This window comes from Chamaea fasciata, unplaced genomic scaffold (assembly GCF_029207755.1).
Source record: "Chamaea fasciata isolate MVZ Bird 193981 ecotype frontalis unplaced genomic scaffold, bChaFas1.0.hap1 SCAF_26, whole genome shotgun sequence".
Taxonomy (NCBI): domain Eukaryota; kingdom Metazoa; phylum Chordata; class Aves; order Passeriformes; family Sylviidae; genus Chamaea; species Chamaea fasciata.
The window spans coordinates 5,263,556-5,290,799 of record NW_027094111.1 but is presented as its reverse complement, the minus strand read 5'-3'; the positions used below and the strand labels follow the sequence as shown (position 1 = coordinate 5,290,799).

At 53.5% G+C, this 27,244-nt stretch overlaps 1 protein-coding gene across 1 annotated transcript in view; it reads left to right on the top strand.

Annotated features, from left to right (window-relative positions):
* The window catches only part of HIVEP3 (HIVEP zinc finger 3), a 245,211-nt gene that overhangs the window by 179,354 nt on the left and 38,613 nt on the right, over positions 1 to 27,244 (top strand). Inside the window, exons 4-5 of the mRNA XM_066204726.1 lie at positions 10,678 to 16,370; positions 20,502 to 20,647. Coding sequence (XP_066060823.1) covers positions 11,244 to 16,370; positions 20,502 to 20,647 — 5,273 coding nt within the window. The 5' untranslated portion in view covers positions 10,678 to 11,243. The remainder of the gene's footprint in view (positions 1 to 10,677; positions 16,371 to 20,501; positions 20,648 to 27,244) is intronic.

The following is a 27,244-nucleotide window of genomic DNA, read 5'->3' as shown; positions in this document are numbered from 1 at the left end:
AGGATCATTTATTTCTCTTTCTGCCTTTCTTTTCATTGAGGATAGGGAAAACCCCCATTGCCTTTGGTCCCGAAGAAGCATTGGGAAAGTTTCCGTGTTGAATTTCCACTCAGATTCCAATTATTTTCTCATTTAAATGGAAATCTTTCAGCATCTCCTCTGTATATTTAATTAAATAAGATACAGGCTGGCCCAACACAGCACTGGGTGTTGTTGCTGTGTCCAGAAAGTGGAAAATCTGATTTATTTTCATTTTCAAGGGCTGCACACAGGTGCAGGAACTCCCAAGCAATAAAACCCCAAGCAAAAAATGCTTTTGCACGATCCTGACTGAGGGAATTTATAAAATATTTGTATTTTTACAGTGCCTTCTATCCTTTAGAGCACCTAGGAACTTGGTTAACACTAAGCTGGAATTCTGAAACTGGAATTCTGTTAATGGAGAGAGGGCAGCCTTGTGTGGTACTGCAGGGCAGCAAGGAAAGGAAAAATTCCTGCCCAGCAGGGTGGGAATTGCAGGCTGGGGTTGCCCAGAGGATTTTATGGCATTTTCAGTGGTCTGTCCACAGAGTTCAATCCCAAATTTCCGTCCCCCTCCCAGCCTGGGGGCTCTGCTGTGGCTGCTCCTGCTGGGCAGGGCTGGATTCCCCTCCAGACTTCCTAGGAAAATATCAGTATTCCAGATGCTGCTGTGGCTGCTGAGATCATAGGATCTGGAATCACAGAATCCTGGAATGGTTTGGGCTGGAAGAAATCTTAAAACTCATTTAGTTCCACCCCAGTCCCGTGGCAGGGACACCTCCCACTGTCCCAGGCTGCTCCCAGCCCCAATGTCCAGCCTGGCCTTGGGCACTGCCAGGGATCCAGGGGCAGCCACAGCTGCTCTGGCAATTCCAGCCCAGCCCCTGCCCCACCCTCCTAGGGAGGAATATTTTCCCAATATCCCACCTAAATCCCTCCTGTTTGGTTTAAACCCCCCGGTGCTGTCACTCTGTGCCCCTGTGGAAGCTGATCCCCCTTTCCTGAGCCCCTTCCAAGCCCTGAGATCTCCCTGGAGCCTTTTCCTCTGCAGATCCCTTGGCTCTGCCTGGCCCGGGTTATAACTCAGCCTTTTTCCAGCCTCATTCCCTCTTTTCTTTGCTCGAGGGCACAGAAAAAGCTGAGGGGGTGAAGCTGTCCGTGTTTTCTGTGGGAGTTGTGTGTGTGTGTGGTGCTGGAGCAGCCAGGAGGCTCTGAGGTTGTGCCCCGTGTGCCTTTGGAAATGTCCCACGGGAGGCTCCACATTTTCCTGGCTGCCTCCCCACCACCTCTCACCTCCACCAGGGCCTGGCATTTCAACTCTGGAAGCCCTTGGCACATCCCTGGCTTTGCCAAAACCCTGTAAATTCACTTTTTTTTTTTTCGGAGAGGACAGAACCCCACAGATATTTCATGATTTTTTAACCCCATAGATATTTCATGATATTTTTTAACCCCATGGATATTTCATGATTTTTTTTTTTTTTTTTAAAAGTATGAACCAGAAAACATTAAAAGGAAAATGAACCAAACCTGAGTGGCTGCGTGTGGAGCTGCCAGGATGAAGCACGGAGCGCAGAGCTGTGCCAGGGGTTTGGCCCAGGGGTGAACCCCGGGTGGGTCCTGGCCCAGGGCCCCTCTGTGCCATCCAGGGAGGGGAAAACGCTGCCAGCAGCACGGCCTTGGCTCGGCCAGGGGCTGCTCCTGCCTCCAGGAGGTTCTGGTGAACCTGGTTCCTGCCTCTCAGGAGATTCCTGGCTTCCTCTTTGCCAACAGCAGCAGCTCCAGGGACCCGTGTGTGAGTGTCAGGATCGGGGGCATTGGGGGATCTGAGGCAGAACCAGCCCGTGGTCCTCAGGGATCAGATCGAAATCCCTTTTCTGGGGCACAGGCCCTGTGTGCAGCCAATTCCAGCGCTCCTGAGGCTTTGGGAAAAGCCATTTCCCAGCCCTGGTGTGGATCTGGAGGGCAGAACAGTTCCCCATGATCTTCTACAGAGAAATCCATCAGGAAAAATATCCAGTGATTGGAGAAAAGGGAGTCAGCTCCGGGTCTGTGTGGGCTGACAGGGAAGGAGGATTCACCTGGAGAGGAGAAGCTCCAGGGAGAGCTCCGAGCCCCTGGCAGGGCCTAAAGGGGCTCCAGGAGAGCTGCAGAGGGACTGGGGACAAGGCCTGCAGGGACAGCACACAGGGAATGGCTTCCCAGTGCCAGAGGGCAGGGCTGGATGGGAGATTGGGAACTGGGAATTGTTCCCTGCGAGGGTGGGCAGGGGCTGGGCTGGAATTGCCAGAGCAGCTGTGGCTGCCCCTGGATCCCTGGCAGTGCCCAAGGCCAGGCTGGACACTGGGACAGTGGGAGGTGTCCCTGCCAGGGCTGGGGTGGCACTGGAGGGGATTTAAGGTCCCTTCCCACCCAAACCATTCCATGGCTCTGTGACAAAGCCACCCCTCCATGAGCTGAGCTCTCCCAGCCCGGCTCAGCCCCCACAGCTGAAATCCCTCAGAATTCCCATCTCCTCCCAGAATTTCCCACACTTTGGCCATTTCTGCACCTCCACTCCTTTTCTCCATCCTCCCCATCGAGAGAACAGCACAGCAGCACCTCCCTGCCTAATTCTGATTTTTCACTCCTGCCAGGGCAGGGGTGGGATGGTCTTTAAGGTCCTTCCAACCCACCCCATTTTAGGGTTCTGTGCCCCGGTGCCCCATCCCAGGAGGAAGAGGGGGAGCCTTGCCCAGGGCTTGGGCTGGAGTTCAGCACAGGGACAAAGCTGATGCTGCTCCCAGCCCTCCATGGCCTCTCTCCCTGTGCAGAGGGTGTTTTTAGGGAGACGTTTCCTGCCCCATTTCTGCTCCTCCCTTCTGCATCCAAGGCAAACCGGCAGCTTTTGGTGGCATCAGCTGGAAGGATCCCTTCAGTGGGGTTGTACAATAATCTCAGAGCCGGTTTTAATTCCATTCTGTTTAAGTCTTATTGCACTTTGCTTAATTGCTTCTGCTTTGTCGTTAACGAGACAAAGAGCAGTTTGTGTAAGAGTGAAATTGTCGAGGAGCAGAGCTGGAATTTGCATGTTAACAGCTTCCCTTTTTTTTATTGTTTTCATTGCCTTCCAAAAATCCCTCATTTGGTTTTGTTCAGCCCTACGAAGCTGCTGTGCCCTGCAGGTGACATCCCCGGCCTGGCTGTGTCCTGCCAGTGCTTCCTGAGGGAAAACCCCTCTGGATCGTGGCTCAGGGAGGTTCTGCTCCCACATGGATCCAGGCAGAGCCTCCCTGCCCCGGCCCCCAGCAGCATTCCAGTGCAGGGCACTTCTGCAATCTGCCAAAACTGTCCCTCTCCTGTGACATTTGCTGAACACACCAAAATTCCTCATTTTTTTCCCACTGTGGATCGGTTCCAGCTCCCACAGCAGCCAACGGTCAGGAAAGCAGGGGCTGAGCCAAACAATTGCACTTCTTGGGGGTTTTTTTGCTGGGTTTTTTTTTGGGGGGGGGAGTTTGTGGGTTTGTTTTTTTTTCCCCAGTTATTTTCTTTAGTGAGTCCTGAGGGGAATGCTACTCTCAGGGAGCCCCTGGAATGCCAAATGAGCAGGGAAGGAAATGGTGTTAATTCAGCTGGAGAGCGTCATGCGGGAAACTTGGGAAAAGCTGCTCCTCCCTGGTGTTCCCCCGCCGCGGAGAGCCAGGAAAGGCTGAGTTACTACCAGCTGAAAAGGGCACATTGGCAACTTTATTGCAGAGCTTTTCCTGTGTCCTTGTTGGAACAAGCTTCCCAGGGAAGCTGTGGAATCACATCCCTGGGAGTGCTCAGGGAATGAGTGACGATGTGCTTTGGGAACATGGTGGGATTAGCTCGGAGGCTGGACTAATCCTGGAGAACTTTCCCAGCTTTAAGGATTCAATGTTTCTGTGGAAATCCTGCAGGATTTACGTGGGCTGGCCTGGGGTCTGGGTCCCGGCTGGTCAAATCCGTGTGGATAAAGTGCGGGGGATATTCTGGAAATGAGGATTGACTCGTTCTTGGCACAGCCACGACATCCCTGCTGCTGCTCCTGGCTGTGCCTCAGCTCTGCTTTGGGTGGCCATTCCTTGGCCATTGTTGTGGAGATGCAGGGTGACACGGGTTATCTTCCAAAGGCTCTTCATTGTGGCCCCGTGCTGTCTGTTATACAGTTTTTACAAACCTCGTGGGCAGCTTCTAATTGGTTAATGGCTTTCTTGTTAATTATTCTGTTGGTTAGCAAAAGACATTTTACTTGTCCATCCAATCTATCTATTCTTGGATTGTTTATGTATTTTTTTACTGATTTTCATGGGACAAATCCCTTGTTATATTCCAGGTGCACTTGTTTTTCACCCTCAGAATGGATTGTTGTGTTAAAGGAACTTCTCATTCTCAGAACAGCTTCACATGGGAACTTGCAAATTTCTTGTTAGCTGCACTTAGAAATAATGACAGGGCAGCTTTTTACCCTGTTCCTACGGGCCATCCCACTGCTCTCCTGCTGCTCCAGGAATTGTTCTCCTGGATTCCAGGGGAGAGGAGGTTCCAAATTGGTCCCTCACGGACAGCTCAGCCCAGGTGTGTGAGCAGCAGGCAGCACCTGAGCCTGGCTGGGCTTCACTCCGGGAAGGGAGGTCAGGAAAGGGCTGGGACAGCCCTGGTTCCACCTGCGTGCTGGAATCACTGCTGGGCTCCTGTGCTGGGAGTTCGGGATCTCTGCTCCTGCTGGAGCTGGGATTTGTGCTGGGCTTGAAGGATGAGGCAGGCTCTGTCAGCTCCAGGAGCTGGGCTCTCCCTGGTGTGGGCATCCATGGATTAGTGGGTGAATCCATGGATTGGTGAGTGCATCCATGGATTGGTGTGAGTGCATCCATGGATTGGTGAGTGAATCCATGGATTTGTGAGCGAATCTATGGATTGGTGTGTGTTCATCCATGGATTGGTGAGTGAATCCATGGATTTGTGAGTGCATCCATGGATTGGTGTGTGTGTGAATCCATGGATTGGTGTGTGTTCATCCATGGATTGGTGAGTGTATCCATGGATTGGTGTGTGAGTGAATCCATGGATTGGTGTGTGTGAATCCATGGTGTGAGTGCCTCCATGGGTTGGTGTGTGAATCCATGGATATGTGATTGAATCCGTGGATTGGTGTGTGAATCCGTGGATTGGTGAGTGCATCCATGGATTGGTGAGTGCATCCATGGATTGGTGTGTGAATCTGTGGATTGGTGTGAGTGTATCCATGGATTGGTGTGTGTGTGAATCCATGGATTTGTGTGAGTGAATCCATGGATTGGTGTGTGTGAATCCATGGATTTGTGAGTGAATCCATGGTGCACACATCCATTGGTGTGTGTGAATCCATGGATTGGTATGTGAATCCATGGATATGTGATTGAATCCGTGGTTTGGCGTGTGAATCCATGGATTGGTGAGTGCATCCATGGATTGGTGTGTGAATCTGTGGATTGGTGTGATTGAATCCATGGATTTGTGATTTGAATCCATGGATTTGTGATTGAATCCATGGATTGGTGTGATTGAATCCATGGATTGGTGTGATTGAATCCATGGATTGGTGTGATTAAATCCATGGATTGCTGGGTATCCATGGAAGGAAATCAGGGCAGGATCCAAGGGGAGGCTCATCCAGGGAGGTCAGGGAGAGCCATTCCCACTGACCTCTCCAAAGCCTCCTGGCTATGGCACAGGCCTGTGGGATCTACTCCTTCCCCGCTGATTCCCGCTGCAATCCTGAGGTTGAGCAGGAATCCCGAACTCCCTCTGAACTGGAGCTGTCCCTTCCTTCTTTTTTTTTTTCTTTCCCCCACTCCTGTGGTTTGAAATGATGCAGAAACATTCCAGGAGGTTTCTCAATCCCTGGGTTCAAGCAGGAGTCTCTGCAGGGGAACACATTTCCAGGGAAAGGCAATTCCTGCCTTCCCTGTGCTCAGGGCTCGGATGGAATCACCAGCTCACCACGAGCTGCCTCCCCATCCTTTGGCAAGCCTGGAGTGGTCAGTCCTGAGGAATTGTGAAGGATTCCTTAGGCAGGAGTAGTTTAAAAACATTAAACAGCGGCTTTTAAATAGCGAGAGGGGAGAGCAGCAGGGATTTGCACAACCCCGCGGAGGAGATGAGATGGGAATGCTCAGGATTCCTCACAGTCACAGGCACTGGACCGCGAGGGTCATCTCAGATGTCTCTAAAAAAAGTTGATTCTCTTCAATTTTGGTTGCAAGAAGACTGGATCGGTGCCCTTATAAATGTAAGAAACCCCCGAGGAGCCCTGAGGAATAAGGGAGTGGAGTGGCAGTGCCTGCAGGAGCAGGAGCCAGGCTGCAAATCCCACTTTGAGCGATGGAAAGGGATCAGCAGGAGCCGGGCTGGGGCTGGGAGGGAGCTGGGGCTGCCTGGGGGGCTGAGCCAGAGCCCCGTGCAGGCTCCAGGGAATTCATGGAAGTGCTGATGCTCCGCTCCATCCCTGCCCTTCTGCTGCTCCTCAGCCTGCTCAGGGCTTGCTGCTGCTTTTTCTTTTCTTTTTTTTTTTATTTTTATTTCCTCCCCCTTCTAGTTTTGATGGTGATATTTCTGGGAATATTTATCTCTCAAATATGCAGATTTTGCAATAATTTCTCTGTTGTGACTCAAATGCTTTTCTGGAAAACCTCTTTGAAGTGATGAAATTCTCTAGGTTAACCCTTTAATAAAGGCAGAGTTGGGTTTGTTCATGTTCTCCTCAGGGCCCTTCTCTGCCTGGAAAGGTGGGAGGGGAAACTGCTGAAACCCTGTGGGATAAAAATAAAAGTGAATAAGCGCAGCCTTTTAATCCTGGATTTTTTTTTTTTTTTTTTAAATGAGCAGAGAAAGTCTCCTGGCTGTGTCCCCATCTGTTTCCAGTTAAGAGGATCCCTGTTTATCCCGGTGGGTCTCTCCCTTCCCAGAGGATCCAGGGCCCCCCAGACGCCCCGTGCTGAGTCACAGCACAGCTGTGGAACAGGGAAGTGTCCCCGCCTGGAAATGGGGACTCAGGCCCAGCAGAGATGAACTTGTCCAGTTTCACACAGGAAATGTGTGACCAAAGCTGGAATTGAACCCAAACCTCTCCAGTTCAGTGGGTTTTCTTCTCCCCTCGGTGATCCATGGCAGCTCAGCAGATGTTGCTCAAGTCTGAGGATCCAAATGTGTGAATTCCAGAATGCTGGAAGGGTTTGGGTTGGAAGGACCTTAAAGTTCATCCCATCTCTGCCATGGCAGGGACACCTCCCACTGTCCCAGGCTGCTCCCAGCCCCAATGTCCAGCCTGGCCTTGGGCACTGCCAGGGATCCAGGGGCAGCCACAGCTGCTCTGGCAATTCCAGCCCAGCCCCTGCCCACCCTCGCAGGGAACAATTCCCAGTTCCCAATCTCCCATCCAGCCCTGCCCTCTGGCACTGGGAAGCCATTCCCTGTGTCCTGTCCCTGCAGGCCTTGTCCCCAGTCCCTCTCCAGGAGCCCCTTTAGTCCCACGAAAGGGATCCAGGGTCTCCCCAGAACTCTTTATTCAGGCTGAACACTCCCAGCTCTCCAGCCTTTCCTCACAGGAAAGGTGTTGGGATGTGCTGGGAGGTCTGTGCAAGGTGAGTGTGGAGCAATGGAATGATTTCTTTGAAACCAAAGGCGGCCTAAATACAAAACTCGAGACTAAATACAAGCTCTGGAGGAAGGGCTGAGCCGAGAAGAGGAATAACTGATCTGTGAGGGGTAATAGCTGTGCCAGGAGGAGGAACAGTCGGTTTAGATAAGGAATAACTGGTCAAGGAGGAGAAATACTTGGGCCAGGAGGAGGAATACCTGGATCAGATGAGGAATTCCTGATCAAGGAGGAGAAATACCTGGGTCAGGTGAGAAGTACCTGATCCAGAGGAAGGTAAACTGGGCCAGGAGAAGGAATAGCTGGTTCAGATGAGGAATATCTGGGCCAGGAGTGGGAAAGTCACAACTTGAACCTTTTTTTTTTGTTTAATTTCTCTCTCTGTCCCATCCCGTGGCCTTTCTAAGCCAGCAAATTTATCTCAGGGTTTGCACACAGATGCACAGGACTGTGTGAGCCTTCTGCCAGGCTTTGGGAATTCTCTACAAATCCACTTCCCGCACAGCTGGACACTCCAAGTGCCCTGAGCTTCCCTTCCAGACCCTTCCCCATCGCCCTGTCCCGCCTTTTCTTCTTCCTTCCCTCTTAGTGGAGAAACCCTCCCGGGCTTCATTTATTTTCTCCCATTTTTTGTTGCACTGGTAAATTTTCCTTGGAGGAATCTCATCCTGGATGAGCTGCAACCAGCCCGGAGAATTATCCTTTGCCACTGGCATTCCAGGAGCCTCATTCCCAGTAATGGAATAAAGATGTCCAGGGCAGGCTGGACTGGCCCAGAACGGCCCTGCTCGCTGCTGTAGGCAGCCAGGTGTGTTTGTTTGTTGGCCCGCTCTTGAATTGTTCACTTTTGTGCAGAATTCCTGAAAAATAAAAAAAAAATCAGCTGGGGTCCATGTGTTTCATCAGAGGAGAATGAGGATGGTCTGAACATTTGGGGTGATGCTGAATTAACTCAAGAATTTCCTTTGCAAGCCTAATTATTAAACACTTAGGAATTGATACGTGGCCTGTAGGAGAAAGTTCAGGTTTGTAATGTTGTTCAGGTTGAGTTGGGAATTCTTAAATGTGAATATTTGAGCTTGTGGCAGCTCACCACTCTTGCTGAAAAAAATCCCTGCTTAAATCCACTTGTACCCAGCGAATATTCTCTGTCCTTGCTAAAATCCAGTTCTCCCAAGTTAAAAAGCTCAGTGTGTCACGAGTGGGGCAAACCCCAGCAACCTGTGCAGAAACCAAGGTGATAAATCAGCTCCACGTGTGCCTTTGATCTTGAACAAATGCTGGGCTCAAAGTCTAGCCCAGACCATGGCCAGGGTTAGTCAGCACCGAGGGCTCTCTGAAAAGGGGATTCAAAAGGTAATTAAATCCTTCTCACAGCAATGAGCCCGACTCCTTCAGCAAGTCAGGGCAGGAGCAGGTGCTCTGCAGGTCCTGGGAAGTTTGAAGCTGGTGCTGGAAGGGAGCAGGACCTGGATTTGAGGAAAAGGAAGGGAAGTTCAAGGCTAGGACTGATCTTGTGTCACTTCCCTAAGATGTGGTGTCACAGGTGGGCAGTAAGAGAAGCCGTTTATCCACTCAGTAAAAAACTGACATCTCAGGGGAACCGATGTCCCTCATCTGAGCCCCTCGGGGGGTCCACTGTCCCCACTGTGCCCCTGCCTCCCTCCATGAGAGAGCTGTGCCCAAGGACTTGCACCCTAAGTTGAGCCACCTGAGGTGACAGTTTTCAGAGAGTTTGTGAAGTCTGGGGTCACAGTGTGTCCCGGGATGCCCCAGTGTCATTAGACTCCGCTAAATTAAGCTAAATCCCCTTAAACTCCATGTCCTTTTTGTCACTGAGTCCACGGGGCTGTGGGAGCCAATGAGGATTCCCTGGAGGAGTTTGTGCTTTCTCCTGCTGGCTCTGCACTCTTCAGGAGGAGGTTGGGCCATGGCTGAGCTCAGATCTCAGTCCCCTGCTCCGTCCCACTCTGCTGGACTTGCACTTCAGCCCCGTCCCCAGGGAACACAGGGCTGGGAGCAATTTCCTCTAATTAATCCAGTGTAATCCTGACCTAGCAAGGCGCTGCACCTCAGGGCAGGTAAAGAAGGACAATAATTAATTTATCATTATAAATCACACCTACCAACTCACTTCATTTAAAAAGCACCGCCCTTCTTTTCCTTCAGAGCATCCCACCCATCTTCCACACCATCTCTTGGAGACACTTGTCTGATTCCAGTGCAGCCAGGGTGCAGTTCCAGTGGAATTCCCTCCTGAAGTGTCCCATCGTGAGCGGTGTTTGCTGACCGGGGTGGTTAATAGGGCTTGAGAGATCCCATCCCATCATTCCAAGGGGGTTTCCCTTTAGGAACAGCCCAGGATGACACCCCACACGTGTGCCACAGAAACTGGATTTGTACCTTTGTTTGTGCGTGCCACAGAAATTGGATTTGTACCTTTGTTGGGTGACAAAAGGCAGGAAATTAAAGAAGCAACACTTGGATAAAATCTCCTCTTTACCTGCCTTTGTTGTAGGTGACACTGAAGATTAGCACGGCTCAAGAGCAGCTTTTATCCAGAGGAGATGCTTCATTATTTGTCAGGGATGTGAGAGGCATGAGGCAGAGCTTTGGAGTCCCTCAGTTTGGAAGGGAAATACAATTACAAAAACTTTTAAACCCCTACGTGTTTTCAGGAGATTAGGAGGAACTCGAATTTGAAAGAGTTTTAATTCATTTTTCCAAACTGTCTCTGTTTCAAGTTCCTGTCTTTGGTTGCTGCCTCAGAGCCAGGTTCTGTGAGCATTAAACCGAGTCCCTGAGGTTCGCCTGAGTGCAGTTTATGTTTAGGTTGCCATTAAAAATAATGTCTTGTGAATGGCAGACATTCAATGAGTTGTTCTGAATTATTTGTGTGCAAAATATTTACTGTTAACCCCCCCCTCCCCCCCCCAAGAAGGAGCAGCGGTTAATTACTTACACACAAAAGCTAAAATCATTTTTCTTGTCTGTTTCTCTTTTGGATGTAATTACAGAAATGTGGGAAATACTTTTCCAAGGCTTTTGAACTCCAAAGTGGAACAGAAGGAAGACACAGGGGGACATCCACCGTTCAGTGTTATTTTCCTTGCACAGGAGAGAGAGGGGAAAAAAATAAAAAAAGGATCTTTCTGAGATGAGCACTAAAGTCTCAAGTTTTCAAAGGTTTGCATAACAAACAAGAGACACATTGTGGGTTGCATCTTGACTTTGAAGGCTTGCCACTGTCAACTGAAATAAAATGGCAAGGTTTAAAGCCTTAACCAAGTTCACAAGGAAAATATTTGGACTGAAAGTTTTGGAAAGTTTTCTCTCTTTGAAGTAGTTTGTCATGTGTTACCAATGTGAACTTTATTGACCTTGAAGCGGTTTTTTTTTTTTTGAATCAAATAGCAACTAGTGACACTTTAGTAAAATCTTAAATCAACAACCATCTCCCGGCGGCTCCAGCTTCGTAGCAAATGCAGGCAAAACAGGGAATCTACAGAGGGGACCTTTATTATTCATAAATGAAGCCTGCCAAAACCTTCCCGAAATAGCATTCAAAGACCCTTTTAAGGTCATGGATCCTGAACAAAGCCAGAAGAGCACAAAAAAGGCTGAGGAAAGTCCAAGAAAGAGGCTTCCCAAAGGAGAGGCTTTCCAAGGCAGTATTTCATCCCCAACGACGTACCAGGGCAGCTCTGCTCCCTCCCCAGGAACCCCTCTCCGAGACATCATCTCGCAGCAGCACTTTCCCGGCTCTTTGCCCGTTCCACGAGAGGAGCCTCAGGAGAAGCCCGGCCACCAGAAACCACCCAAGCCCTCCTCCTCCTCCTCCTTCGACCACCCCGCCCACGTCCCGCAGCTTCAGCAGCACGCACTGGCACCAGCATTTATGTCCCCGGGGAAGCCGGAGCATGTCCTGGAAGGTCCCACATGGCAGCTAGTTGATCCAGTCAGGCCAGGGCCCTCCGGCTCCTTCCCGTCCCCGGGGCTGCACGCCCACCACGGCCAGCTCCTCCCATCCCACTCGCAGCCCATCATTCCCGCCGAGGACATGCCGGCCGTGCAGAAGGTCTTCATCCCGCGCCCTGCCCAGGTGTCCCTGAAGCAAGCTGAGGAGGTGCACAAGAAGGAGAAGAAGCCCCAGAAGCCGGGCAAGTACATCTGCCAGTACTGCAGCCGGCCCTGCGCCAAGCCCAGCGTGCTCCAGAAACATATCAGGTCCCACACCGGGGAGAGGCCCTACCCCTGCATTCCCTGCGGCTTCTCCTTCAAGACCAAGAGCAATCTGTACAAACACAGGAAGTCCCACGCTCACCGGATCAAAGCTGGGCTGGCCTCAGGGATCGGGGCGGAGATGTACCCCTCGAGCCTGGAGATGGAGCGCATCGGCGGCGAGGACTTCGAGGAGCCGACGGAAGGGGAGAGCACGGACTCGGAGGAGGAGACGGCGGCGATGTCGGGTCACGGCGTGGAGCTGTCGCCCAGGCAGAAGCACACCCTGCTCTCCAGCAGCCTGCTGAGCGCGGGCAGCCAAGGCTCCAGCCACGACCGCTGCTCCTTGTCCCATTCCAGCATGTCCCAGTCCCTCGAGGACAGCTCCCAGTTCGTGGAGCCGTCGTCGGAGCACGCCCTGAGCCATAAGTCCGAGGACACCCACACCATCAAGCAGAAGCTGGCGCTGCGCCTGAGCGAGCGCAAGAAGGTGATCGACGAGCAGGCGTTCCTGAGCCCCGGCAGCAAAGGCAGCACCGAGTCCGGGTACTTCTCCAGATCCGAGAGCGCCGAGCAGCAGATCAGCCCTCCCAACACCAACGCCAAATCCTACGCCGAGATCATCTTCGGGAAGTGTGGGAGGATCGGGCAGAGGACGGCGGCGCTGGCTGCAAACACAACCCAGGGGTTCCCACACCTGTCCGGCGACGAGAAGCCCAGCATGGTCCCGTTGTCTGTGCCTAGAACACAGGTGATCGAACACATCACTAAGCTAATTACCATTAACGAAGCCGTGGTGGATACCAGTGAAATCGACAGCGTGAAGCCCAGAAGAAGCTCTCTGTCCAGGCGTAGCAGCATTGAGTCCCCAAAGTCTGGTGCGTACAGAGAACCGTTCCAGTTCGACATCAAGTCTGGCTCCAGCAGCCAGCTGGAGGCAGCGAAAGCGCTGGTGTCCCACGGTGAAAAAATGAAGCCCGAACAATCATTGTTGTCACTTCAGCAATCCCACAGTGCCACAGAGACAGTGCCTCTCCTAAGAAGCCACTCAATGCCTTCTGCTGCATGCACTATAAGCTCCCCACACACATTTAGAGGTAGCTACTCATTCGATGATCACATCATGGAGCCGGAAGTCTTAAGCCGCAGCCAAGCGTTTTCCTCCCACCCTCGAATGCTAAAACGCCAGCCAGCCATCGAGCTACCCTTGGGGGTGGAATACGTCTCGGAGGAGGTCGGCTCTGCCAGCAAAGAAACTGTTCCCAAAGTTCCTGAGGAGCCTGAAACCAAGGAAAGCGATCTTACCAAAAAGTCCCGCAAGGGCCCCAAGGCAAAAGGGTTCATGTACGAGTGCAACGTGTGCGGCGCTCGCTATAAGAAAAGGGATAACTACGAGGCCCACAAGAAGTACTACTGCTCAGAACTGCAGCTCTCCAAGCCCCGCTCTGCCATGTCCCACGCCTCCTCAGAGCCGGAGAAGAGCGCGGCGGATCCCGACGTGTGGCCCCAGATGATGCATTACAAGCTGGGCAGCACCTTGGAGCTCACCCCGCTGCGGAAGAGGCGGAAGGAGAAGAGCCTCGGGGATGATGAGGAACCTCCAGCTTTCGAAATGTCTGACACCTCCTCCTCCAGCGCCGGCCCGGGCACTCAGTTTGCAAACCCGGCCTCGTCTGATGTGGCTCTAAACCTGACCCGTGAATCCATTAAGTCACCAGCAGACTCGGGAAAACCCGCACCTGCCGAGGCCAGCGCCAGCTTCCATCCCAGGAACACCAAACCGGCTTCGAGCGCGGAGGGCAAGGAGAGGAGAACGACCTCCAAGGAGATCTCTGTCATCCAGCACACGAGCTCCTTTGAGAAGTCAGACTCCATCGAGCAGCCCAGCAGCTTGGAAGAGGACAAGCCCCTGTCGCAGTTCCCATCACAGCCCACGCCCCAGCACAGCCGCCCCCCTCACTCCCTGCAGCCCAGGCTGGTCCGCCAGCCCAACATCCAGGTCCCTGAGATTCTGGTCACGGAAGAGCCCGACAGACCAGAAACAGAGCCAGAACCTCCTCCGAAGGAACCAGAGAAAACCGAGGAATTCCAGTGGCCGCAGAGGAGCCAGACTCTTTCCCAGCTCCCTGCAGAGAAACTCCCCCCCAAGAAGAAGCGGCTCCGGCTGGCAGAAATGGCCCAGTCCTCCGGGGAGTCCAGCTTTGAGTCCGTGTCTCTCACCCGGAGCCCCAGTCAGGAGAGCAGCTTGTCCCACGGCTCCAGCCACTCCATCTCTTTTGACCGGGACGACCACACCAAGCCAGAGTCGAGTAGCCAGCCCTCCGAATCCCACCCCAAAGCTCCTGGCGTTGGCTCCCACATGCTGATGGTCCCCAGCCACCATCACCATTCCAGGGAAATGCGGAGATCGGCTTCCGAGCAGACGCCCAACGTGTCCCACCCTTCCCAGATGTCAGAGACTCGCAGTAAATCCTTCGACTACGGGAGCTTGTCGTCCACTCCTGCCTCCACCCCCGGCCCCTCCACCTCCTCAGCCCCGCAGGAGAGGAGGAAATGTTTCCTGGTGAGGCAGGCGTCCCTCACCAGGCACCCCGAGCACGAGCCGGACCCGGCCCCGCCGGGCTGGCCAGACACGGAGGATCCGGCTCCTTCCTCGAGTAAATCTCCTGCCACGAGTTTGCCCCATCAGCCGACCTCATCCTCCCCTGTGCCCTCTCACGGCACCTACCCGAGTGACAAGAGCCAGCCAAAGGACAGCCCCGAGCCATCCTACAGCCCGCCGTACACAGAGGCCCTGCAGGTGTTCCACCACCCCGTGCCACAGCTGACGCTGCACGAGAAGCACTTCATGGCCCCCCAGGTTTCCATATTCCCCTACCAGCACCTCTTGCCGCAGCCGGGGCAGTCTGCAGAGCTTTTCGCTGCTCACACCATGTCTGACATCCTCTCTGCGCAGTTCTCCATGCCTCAGATCCCTCCCTCCATATTCCAGACCCCGCCGCTGCCCCTGCCGCAGACGCTCATCCACCCAGGCCCGCTGCACATCGCTCCCCCCTTGATGTCTCACCCTGCCGAGGTGTCCTTCAGGCACCCCTCCTTCCTGCCCGTGCACTACCCCGGCTCCTCCCCGATCCCCTCAGCCTTCTTCCTGCCTCTGCAGTCTCAGTTCGCCCTCCACCTGCCGGGTGACGCTGGTGGACATTTGCCACAGATCAAATCCAGTCTGTTCTCGGCAGCAGGAAGCTCCAGCCTGTCCCCGTGCACGGATTATGACTCGGACAGCAGGCTGCACCCCCTGACCTGCACGGCGAGTCCGGCGCTCTCTGTCACCGTCACCCAGCTTGTTGTCCCCACCCGGACTGAGCCCATGGTGTCCCTGGTCGTCCCCGTTCGCATCCAGACCAACATGCCCTCCTACGGCAGCGCCATGTACACCACGCTCTCCCAGATCCTGGTCACGCAGTCCCAGTGCAGCTCCTCCACCATCGTCCTCCCCAAATTTGACGACCGCCAGCCCAAGGGCGCCCTGGTGTGCAGCGCTGACGTCCACGGGCTGGGCTTTGACCTGGCCCAGATGATCACGGAGGAGCAGAGGAGCCTTTTCCAGAGCCCGTACCTGAGAGTGCCCCTGCCCTTGCCGGAGAGAAAGGGCTACATGCCCCTCACCTGCCCCTCAGACAGCGTCCTCGGCCTGGAAGGGGGCCCCTCCACAGTTGGGGGGAGCAAAAGGATGCTGTCCCCAGCCGGCAGTTTGGAGCTGACGATGGAGACCCAGCAGCAGAAGAGAGTGAAGGAGGAGGAAGTGTCTGAAGCAGAAGAGAAGCTGGAAGTGGTGAAGCCACCCGGTGCAACAGAAGAAGGGAAAAAGCAGGATACACCTCACTTCCTTGCAGAAAGCCAAGACAGGGTCGAGGTGGAGACACCACCCAGCGTGTCCGTGGAGCAGTCGGAGCCAAAGGAAACCCCGAGCAGTTCCCAGCAGGCAGCGTCCCGGTCGGGTTCCCCCAGCTTTGAGGCCCTGCAGGAGTACGAGCAGCCAGCTGGCAAACAGTTCCCCAGCCAGGAGCCTCTGCAGCCCGTGAAGAAGGAAGACTCCAAAGAAGTGGTGGAGCAGCCTCCACCGACCCCTGCCAGCACCGCCCCGGTGGCCGAGGGCGCGGCCGGCGCGGGGAAGGCTCGGGAAGGCACAGACACCAAGAAGGTCCTGCAGTTCCCCAGTCTCCACACAACCACTAATGTCAGTTGGTGCTATTTAAACTACATAAAGCCAAATCACACCCAGCAAGCGGACGGCCGCTCCTCGGTGTACGCCAGCTGGTGCATCAGCCTCTACAACCCCAACCTGCCCGGCGTGTCCACCAAGGCAGCCCTGGCCCTGCTGAGGTCCAAGCAGAAGGTGAGCAAGGAGACCTACACCATGGCCACAGCTCCGCGCCCCGAGGCTGGCAGGCTGGTGCCAGCCAGCTCCAGGAAGCCCAAAATGACCGAGGTAATGCAATCCTATCTCTTTCTTCTCCTGATCCATTTGGATGCGTGGGTGGAGGGGGCGGAGGGCCAGGCTGTGGCCGTGCTCAGCTGGGTCGGGGTTTACTCGTCCCGCTGGCGCTTTGGGAAGCGCCTGTTCTCAGTGAAGCTCGTAGAGTGAAGAACCCAAACCCCACTGAAAGCCCCAGCCCGGGAGGCAGGAGAGCCTGCTCCGAGGCCAGGTTCCTGTGCTCCGCTTCCTACTTGCCTTGTAACCCAAACAGTAGGAATCACCACCACCACCACCACCCCACCAACCACCACCGCTCCAGCACAAAGGATTAGATTTCATTTGCATTTGTCTTGATATTTCTAACAGCTTTACAACTTCTTCTTTTTTTTTTTTTTTTTTTTTTTGTTTAAACGCTGTTATAATTCCCTACATTTTGCATGTTAGAAAAAAAAAAAAAAGGATTACCTAGGGGAAATGGGATTCTGTCTGGTTGTGCATCTGCTCATCTCACGTTAATGAACATGGAGAGGCATGCTTAAAAGTATTTAAAAAATATTAAAGGGAGATTTGCAAGTGTATTTAGGCCCCTGAAGAAGCACAAAGGCTGGCAGTGACATTTATGAAAGTGCCTCAGTGGGTCAGACACATTTTGTTAAACACCCCTTGTGGTTTGGTCCGTTTGGTCCATAACCATCCACCTGCTCCTCCAGGTATTTAAGGATATTTTACACCTGGTTTTAGAGTTAAGGCTCCACAGTGGCTTCCCAGGGGCAGAGCTCCCCGCAAGGCATTGCCCACATGGGCACAGAAGTCTGTAAGACCCTCCTGTGAGCTGCCTAATTTTATGTATCTCATTTTAAAGCCAGACTTTACCCCTCCTTGCTTAATGCTGAACCAAACAGATCCCTTTAATCCAGATCATGTTCATGTAGATTAGCAAACAGAATCGCTCTGAAGATTTTTGCAATTTGATATTCATCTCAAGTCAATTTATATTGATGGATTATTCATTTTATTTCTGTGTCATGAAATGAACTTTGAATATTAAATTTATCATAATCGCTGCTGCAGCTGCTGCTTATAAATATGTCTTAAAATACACAGTAGAGTCGCTTTGATTCAATAAATCTTTATTTCTATTCAGCATTTCCATCACTCTCCTGCAGAAATCCAAGAGACAGATTTCCAGGGACACAGGGGCAGATAATAACCTGAGCAGCGCAATAACCACGCTGAGATTTATGCACTATTTTTCCAAGGGTTTTATCTGAGTGGTGCCGCAGCATCCTCAATTTCAATCCCCAAAGGAAGTGCCTGTGCTGCTCGGAGCTCTGCTCTTTGCCATGGTGCTAAAACCCACAGCCAGGGTGTGTCCGGAGACCCTCCCGCCCCGAGGGGAAAGGTGAAACAGCAGTGGTTCAGCCCTCGCTCACCCGAATCCACATTTCACTGCATGCATTTCCCCCAAAGCCCCCTAAACCCGCCCAAAAACCCCCTCCAAGCTGTCTGGTGGTGCAGGTCCGCAAAAAGGAAGAGTTTTCCCTGCCCAGTTCACCTGGGGAACAGCGGCTCCCAAAGCCAGCCCTGCTCCCCTCGTGGCCGGCAGAACCCCTGGGAGCCGCGGCGCGGATAAATTGAATCCTTGCCAAGCACAGAACTGATCTGTGAGCGGTGCGAGTGAAATCCTCCTTGCGGGGTTTAAAACAAGCGCGGCTGGCACGGGTGGGGAGGCAGCGGCTGCCAGGACGTGCAGCAGCAGTAGCATCACTCCGGGGTTGGGAATCCAACCCTCAGCTGACTCTGGCTCCTTCCCTTCAGTGTCCCCTCCTTTACGTGACTCCAGGTTGTCAGCGGATGTCCCAGGAGATGTAAAAAAGCTCGGGTATTTTGTACAGTCATGCATGCAGCAAGCAGTAGTTCTGTACGTGCTGTCTCCATCCTTGGCTTGGGGTTTAAATTTCCAGTGGGATTTGCCGAGCAGATGATTCTGGAATTGCGGAGTGGCTGCGGGCTCCAGCGTGCATGTAGGGACGGCTGGTGACACTGTACTGGGGCTTGCACACTCTGTAAATTCCAACAAGATTGTACAAGGGGATAGCAGCGACTGTATGACTTCGGCTCTCTGGTGCCTTTTCATCTGTCAATGTTTTTTGTGCTTTCGAAAGTTGCAATAAATAAAACCTCGTGCTACATCTAGCAAGTCAATTGTTTTGTATTCCTCAGTAAACCTGGGAAGGTTGTCCCCAGCAGTGCCCTGAGCCCGTGGCTCCTATCAGGAGGTGAAGTCACAACCCTAAAAAGTTTAATTTTGGAGGGTTCTGAGTGTCTCCTGCCGCTGGTTTCCTCACTGTCTTCTCCATGCCCAGAGCCACCAGCTCAAGCCCATTCCTGCTGTGAAATGGTTCAAATGATTCCTGGCACTGTTCTGCCCCAGGCCTTTTGTCATGAAATTTCTGGCACCTTTAGGGACATGGGACTGCACAGGGACCATTCCCAGGAGCCTTCTAGGACAGGTGTGTGGATGGTGTGCACATGGGGCAGATCTGGCCCCAAGGACGGACAGAGAGCAGCCTGGGTGCATGTAATGCTCTGAGCTGAGCTCCTGAAATCCCTGGGCAGATTTGAAATGCTCGACCCCAAAGCGACTTTTGAGCGAGTCCATCCCTCCTGCTGAGCATCCCGAGGCAGCCCCAGCAGCTGGGGGAACTGGAATTATCCCACTGGGTTGTGCAGGTCTCTGCTGGAGCTGCTCGCTCTGTGGCTTCCCCCAAACCCAGGGAAGACAAAGAGGCTCCACTGGGGTGATTCATCCCCCTCCAGACAGGGCTGAGGTGGGGCAGGTGAATCACCTGGGCAGCTGCCCCTGCTGCCAGCCAGAGCCAAGGGTGACCAGCTCTGCTCCAGCCTTCAGGGGCTGCCTTCAGGCCAAAGCCCCTCTAAAACTGCTCTCAGCCGCCTGCAGCCTGTTTCCCTAAATCACAGATCATGTGAGGATATGGATCCAGGATCCTCATCCAGGATGTGGATTCAGCTGAATGTCAGAGTTACTGTGTGAGAAGTGACCTGGGGGAAAAGCATCTGCTTTCCTTTCTCTGGAGACCCCTGGGCCTGTCCTGCTAGGCTGTAGTGGGGCAACATCCCAACATTTCATTCCAGGTTGGAGAGGTCTCCCTGAGTTTGTCCTGTTAGGATTTAAGGGGCAACATCCCAACATTTCATTCCAGGTTGGAGAGGTCTCTCTGACTTTGTCCTGTTAGAATTTAAGGGGCAACATCCCAACATTTCATTCCAGGTTGGAGAGTTTTCCTTGGATTTGTCTCAGGATTTAGGATATCCCAACATTTCATTCCAGGTGTGGGGAGCTCTCCCTGGGCTTGTCCCAGGATTTAGGACATCCCAAGGTTTCATGCCAGGTGTGGGGAGCTCTCCCCCTCATCCCACCCAGCCCCACAGCTTTGATGTTCATGTCCGTGCTGTAACAAACGTTCATCGTGTAGGTGAGGTGTCAGGGCATGACTTAAATCTTGTTCTAGACAAGGTTTAGACACAAAACCCCCTCAACAAGTGGCAATTTAACAGTGGAGAGGCAGATTTGAGCCTGGGAACGTGTGGGGAGGTGGAGGATTCTTTTCTCCCGTGGGTTTTGTGGCTCTCTCTGCATTGTAGTGAGAGGAAATCACCCGGGAGTGCTGCCTGGCCAGTGATTCACGGCAGCCTGAGGTGGCTGAAACCCAAACTTGTGTGAATGTGGGGGAAACCCAGAGGTTCAGTGCACAAATTCTGCAGATTCCTCCACTCCAGACCTTTCAGTTGTCTGTTTCACAGGGAGGCTTATCCAGGGACAGAGATTTGGGGACGCACTCAGACCTACCACACTTCCCTTCACCCTTCATTTTCCCAAGAGCTGCATAACCCGGAGGGAGCAATTAAAAACCTTGTCAGGAGTCACAGTAAACACAAGCCAACCCTCAGGGCCCCCAGATCCAGAAGTAAAGCCCCGTTTGTTGGGAGGGTGCCCCAGTTGCAGCCCTCGGTGTCGGGAGCAGCGCTGGGGCCGCTGCTGGGGCTGTCTGCTCTCTCTGTGTCTGCCTGCCACTGATGTTGTCTGTAATCATGGATTGTTTTGCTCTTTTGGGGAGATAGGTTCATTTGCCTTCGCTCCTTTCTAATGAAGGTCGAAAAGATATAACTAGAGCTGAGAAGGAGGAGGAGAAAAGGGGAAAATCAGAAGAAGAGGCTCTTGTGACCAAGCGAGGGGAGCCCGTGAGGATCAAGATCTTTGAAGGAGGGTGAGTGTCTCATTTTATTTCTCTTCCTGTGTCTCACGTTTGTATAAAGTTGTTACAATGATGGCAAGGTGCCGCTGGAGGTGAGCAGATGGAGCTGGATTTCAGTTTGTTTTCCACAGCCACTGTAAAAACTCGGCCCTCCAGACCTGGAGGGCATTAATTTCCTATTTCTGAGCTGGCTTTAAGTCAGCAGTCACCTGGATCTGTTTTCTGAGTGCGTGGTTGAGCGAAGAGCACAAATCCATCTCGCAGCTGTCTCTGTCGTGACAGAGGTGCGCTCTGCAGCTCCTCCATCTCTCCAGAGCCTTCCCCTGAAAATGCTGTTCCTGATGGTTGTTCCGACTCTGGGGAGGATCTGGGCAGGTCTCTCTCTCCGAGGTTTGGGTGGGGAACAAAAGGAGCATTTTGTTCATGTGGTTTCCATCCCACCCAACCCGAATAGCCCAAACCAGAATGGATGCAAGGCCTGAATTTGATGTGTATCAATAACTCCAGGTAATTCAGAGGGCGCCTCAGGAATTCAGCACTGGTCTAATGCTGCTGTTCATTTCTTTAAAAAATTTCAAAAGTAGCTCGTAAGCAATGTGTCTGTGGGTTGCAATTAAAGGTCACCCTTCCTGGGTGTTGCAGAGGGGGCCAAATTGGTGGCAAAGCAATTGCCAGCAGCATTTATCAGTCCTGCCCTTGCTGTTGGGTGGTCTTGGTTTCTGTGTGTCAGAAAAAGGATCTCCTCAGGCTGTGCTTGTTGTTTTTTCCCGCTGTTACCAGGCGAAATTTGCTTTTATTTTAAAACACCTCGTTAGCAGATGGTCGAAGTAGCAAAGCAGGAGGGAAAATCTGTGCTGCGGGACGGGAAAGCTGCTGGTCGCTCAGGAGAGCTCAGCTCTGCCCAGCTGTGGGCTCAGGTCTGGGCACGGAGTGGGGGATGCAAAGAGCCAGACAGGGCCAACCCTGCCGTGGTCGTGGCCTGGCAGGACCCAGGGAGCAGCAGAGTGAGAGGTTTGATGAGCTCAGCGAATCTCTGTCACCCTCCTGTAGCAGCTGGGACCCATGGGACCCACTGGGATGGGTTTGACTCCCTTCAGTCCCGTGGGAACCTCAGTTCCCCTGGGCTGGGTTGTCCCCGTCGCTGTTCAGGGGGATCCTTGCATCCCTTCCTGGCCCTGATGACATCAGCTCAGTATTAACAGGACTGAAAACGCCCCTGCCCCTCACAGGGCAGCTCAGGGGCCTCAGTGCTGGCCCCTCCTCGTGCTGTGCCCACACAGGGGTGGCTTTGTCCCCGAGCCAGCACAGCCAGTGACACTGGGGCACAGCCAGGTGACACTGAGGCACAGCCAGGTGACACTGGGGCACAGCTAGGTGACACTGGGGCACAGCCAGGTGACACTGGGGCACAGCTAGGTGACACTGGGGCACAGCCAGGTGACACTGGGGTCTGTGCTGCTCTCAGGGCCCCTCGGGACATTCCCTGCCATTCCCAGGATGGAATGTGAGAGCAGAGGGCTGGGGACACTCACTCCGTGTCCTTCTGACACAAAGCAAAGCGTCTTCTCCTCGGTGCTCGGTGCCACCCATCCTGAACCTGTGCTGCGTTCAATTTTAATTTAATTTAATCGATTTTAATTTTGTGCTGGGTTCCTGTAGCTGTGTCCGTGTCCCTCCGGGTATGACACCATGCCAGGCACTGTTGGGACACGTTACAGCAATGAACTCCATGTCTGGGTTCCGTGCCTGGATTCCATGGCACTGCCCGGGACAGGCTGTGCTCCTGAGCTGCTCCCTGTGCTCATTCCCAGGTGTCAGCCAGGACCTTTTCCTGCTGCTCTTCCCTATGTATCATCCAGGACCTTTTCCTGCTGCTCATTCCCAGGTATCAGCCAGGACCTTTTCCTGCTGCTCATCCCTATGTATCATCCAGGACCTTTTCCTGCTGCTCCTTCCCAGGTGTTCATCCAGGACCTTTTCCTGCTGCTCCTTCCCAGGTGTTCATCTAGGACCTTTTCCTGCAGATAAACCCCCAGGGTGTCCGGTGCCTCCTGCAAGCTCCCAAATGGATCAGCCTCCCTTTCCTGGCCATCTCTCGGAAATGTTTCACACAAAGTGCAGCCATTTTCAACACATTATTTCACTCTCTTATTTTACTTTTTTTTTTTTCTTCCCTATAAAAATTTCTTCCTTGACTCATTTTCCCCCTTATTTATGGGTTTCACACTGAATGCTGCTGGCCAGGCCCATCCTTCCAGGGGGATGCAGTTGGATCCAAAGCTTTTCAATCCATCCCACGCTTTGTTGTCTCAACCAAGGAGTGAGACTATGAAGAAATCCACAGAAGGTGCACTTGCTGCAGCTCTTTCAGCTCCTTCTTCCCCTCGTTTTTTACTTCTTTGGAGCTCTTGCCTTTCTCTCTGCCATCTTCAACACTTTTCCTTCTGCAGAGTCTTCTGGCTTCCCCCATCCCATCACTTTCCCCTCTGCCGCTCTCCTCAGAGCACTTCCAGAACCATCTCTGAGATTTCTCCTGCTGCTCTCCAGCTTCCCACCTGAAATTTGGCGTTCGGGGAAGAGCAGAAAAGCCAAATTTTCTCTTTCCGTGATTCCCACTTGTCAGGAAAAGCCCGCAGAGCTCTGGGGGCAGCTTGGCTTCCCTTGTCACCCCTGGAGGTGTCTGGGCATGGATGGTTCCGTTTGTTCCCCCCCTGGGAAGGGGTTTGGATCCAGCATTTGCAGGTTCCTGGGGCTGGGGGTTGGTTTGGGGTCAGCAGTCAGTAGTGCCTGGGTTTGGGGCTCACTCCTGCCCTCCCCACTCCCTGCAGGGAGGGTTTGTGGTGCCAGCTCAGGGTGTGGCCCTGGGGCTCCAGGAGCCCCTGGCTGTGGGTGTTCCCAGCTCTGGTGAGCTCCCAGCCCTTCCGAGGCTCTGCAGACCCTTCGCAGAGGCTCTGGCTCCCTGGAAGCCTCAGGAGGGACAAGCGTGGTGCCACCTCACCCTCCCCGCACTGAACTGGGGGTGGCATCCACGGAGTTCTCTGCTGAAAGAACAAATTCCTCTTGGAGAGCGAGCCTTGAGGTCACCCCACGTGTAATTTCAGCCGCAGCTTTTTGTCTGAAGTCCCGGAATTCTGTCAGGCTGGATCAATCCCCATTCCCAGCAGATGGCCCCGGCCCTTGGCTGGGAGGCTGGAGTCATTTAACAGCCCAAGGACGGGCTGGGGGCAGCAGGGGCTCCTCACGTTGTGTTTGGGGGGAGCCATTGAACAGTCAGGTCAATGTCTGAGCTCCTCGAGGAGCCAATCAAAACATCCACCGGGTTTGTCCTGAGGGATGCTGTGGTGCTGTGGGGCAGGGAAGATGATCTCTGAAGGTCAGGCTGGCCAGCAGCGCTGCAGGAGGAGCACTCTGGTTCCTCGTGTCACCTTCAGCACTCCCCTGGGGGGGCCGTTCTGCAGTCTGACATCATGAAACCAGAGATTGCCATCGACCTGCGGGGAGAGCGGGGTCTGGGCTGCTCTCGGGGGCTGCCCAGGGGGCTGCTGCCGTTTGCTGCCCTTCCCAGGGTGGAATCTGAGAGCAGAGGGGTGGGGATGCTCAGTCCACGTCCTTCTGCTTCACAGCCCAGCCCTCTGTGCTGCTGTGGTGACAATCAGTTGGTTTATTTAATTATTATTATTTATTGTATTATTATTTATTTAATTAATTATTTTATTTTATTAGTTAATTACAAACAGTGGGAAAAACAGTACCAAGATATATAAAGCTAAAAACCTGAACTGACATCCCCAAAGCAGTGCCGTGTATAGTGAAAACTATATTTTCTGTTTGGAAAACTGTTCCTTTTCTTTCCTGCTTTAGAAGAAAAAAAAAAAAAAACAACATTTCTGGCTGTAATGTTATGATTGGAGACACAAATGTCTGAGTATCCCGGCATTCCCACCTTAAAGTACATCTCCCATAGGAAAAAAATCCACACATCCACAAGATGAACTTTTCACTTCCAGAGGAATGCTCAGAGTGGGGCTGTGCCCCAAAGGCTGCTCTGCTCTGCAGCTTGGAGGAATCCAAACCCTTCCCTCCTTGTAGTCACCAAAATCTGACAGACTTGGAGGTGCCCAGGCATGGGATCTCCTGAACTGGGATCTCCTGAACTGGGGTTGTGAACTGGGGTTGTGAACCCCCATCTCCCTCGAGCCTGGATGCAGCCCCATCCCAAAGGACTGGGGCTGCCTGAGGTTGGACTTTGCCTTCCCTGGTGGAGGGCTGGAGCTGCCGTGTGGCCCTTCCCTTCCCTTCCCTTCCCTTCCCTTCCCTTCCCTTCCCTTCCCTTCCCTTCCCTTCCCTTCCCTTCCCTTCCCTTCCCTTCCCTTCCCTTCCCTTCCCTTCCCTTCCCTTCCCTTCCCTTCCCTTCCCTTCCCTTCCCTTCCCTTCCCTTCCCTTCCCTTCCCTTCCCTTCCCTTCCCTTCCCTTCCCTTCCCTTCCCTTCCCTTCCCTTCCCTTCCCTTCCCTTCCCTTCCCTTCCCTTCCCTTCCCTTCCCTTCCCTTCCCTTCCCTTCCCTTCCCTTCCCTTCCCTTCCCTTCCCTTCCCTTCCCTTCCCTTCCCTTCCCTTCCCTTCCCTTCCCTTCCCTTCCCTTCCCTTCCCCTCTTTTGGGGTTTTAGGCACTCAGGAACACCACAGAGCCCTAGATCTGCCTCCCTGAGCCTGAACAGTAAAAGATTTTCTTCTGGTCAAAGGAAAATGGAGAAAGCAGGGCTGCTTGATCGGATTTGAACATGATTGCTAATTAGTGGATGAATAAGGAGAAAATCTCCACCTTGGGGTTTGCCATGAGCTGGTCTGAGCCTCCCTGCCCCACTCTCCTCCCAGTTCTTTGATGTGGGGCTCGCTGGGAGCTGTGGTGGCTTTGATGCCTTGGGAAGGCTGAGCTGGAACAGAGACTGGGCAGAGCTGGAGAATAAAGCAGGGATTTATTGAAAGGCCTCCAGGATCCACCTTGGGCAGGACAAGAGCCTGGCCAGGGCTGCACCCAAGGTGGACTCAAAATGGTCACAAAATGGGACAAACAGTCACAAAGTATCACACTTTTATAACTTTGGTCCAGTTGCATTTTGGGGTTTAATTGTCCAATTCCAGCTCCAGGCTGTGAGGTCCCATCCTGCTTGTTCCTCCCTCCAGCCCACCCTTGTTTGTGCTGTTGGGGCTGAGAGTTGTCCTCGGTGTGCAGCAGGAGAAGGATTTGTTTTGTGTCCCTGCTGTGTGCAGAGCTGAGTGACACTGACTGTGAGCTCAGAGCTGCACCCCTGGGCAGCACAGAGCCTGAAATACATGGCAGATAAAACTCAAGGCATCAGCTTCTCTGGGCTGGTGTCACTCCTCTCCCCTGCGCAGCCACGGGAAGTGCAGCTCCCTGGGGCACTCACCTGGTGGAAAGCCCCTGGCACAGCCCGGGGAAAGGCTCTGGGTGAAACCAGCAGAGCTCCCTGTGACCCCAACCCCTGCGAGGGGATTTCCTGGGCTGTGGGGTGAGTTCTGAGAATTCTCCGTGTTTGTTTTGGAAGGAGGCACCCGGCACAAGGCAGGGTTTGAGCACACACAGGACCAGGGCAGGAGGAATCTGAGGCGATTCCAGCTGCCCTGAGCGCCAGGGAGAGTCAAGGGCGATGCTCCTTTATTTAATATAAAACAGAATCAGGGATTATCCAGGGTAGGGAGAGCCCACCAGGATCCTGAAGTCCAAGTCCTGGCCCTGCACAAAGGCCCCAAATTCACCTGCAGACCTGGCAGTGAACTCAGCCAGAGCCCAGGGCAGTGGCTGAGATGGGAGCACAGCAGGGCTGGGCTTCAGCAGGAATCACAGGACCCCAGGATGGTTTGAGTGGGAAGGAAACTCAAATCCCATCCCACCCCAGCCATGGCAGGGACACCTCCCACTGTCCCAATATTCAGCCCGGCCTTGGGCACTGCCAGGGATCCAGGGGCAGCCACAGCTGCTCTGGCAATTCCAGCCCAGCCCCTGCCCACCCTGGCAGGGAACAATTCCCAGTTCCCAATCTCCCATCCAGCCCTGCCCTCTGGCACTGGGAAGCCATTCCCTGTGTCCTGTCCCTGCAGGCCTTGTCCCCAGTCCCTCTGCAGCTCTCCTGGAGCCCCTTTAGGCCCTGCCAGGGGCTCGGAGCTCTCCCTGGAGCCTTCTCTGCTGCAGGGGAACATCCCCAACTCTCCCAGCCTGGATATTTTGCTCCATTTTTAGATATTAAGCAAACAATTCCTGTAATTTACATTTTTGAGTGGACGGGGTTTTCCTGACTCTGTTTGCTTTGCATGGCCGGGAGAACTCGGTGCTCAGCCTTTTCCACGAGGGCTGCTGCTCCCAGCCTGACCCCTCAGTGTCCTCTGGAGCATCTCCTGGGGCTTTGGCTGCCCGATGTCCCCGGTGCTGAGAAGTGCTGAGCTGGCACTGCTGCCCTCCTCTCGGGCAGCCCTGTGGCTGCAGAGCCCCCCTGGGAATCCTGGAATCCCGGGATCACAGAGTGGTTTGGCTTGGAAGGAACCTTAAATCCCCTCTCATTCCAGCCCCCACCACAGGCAGGGCTGCCCCCCCACA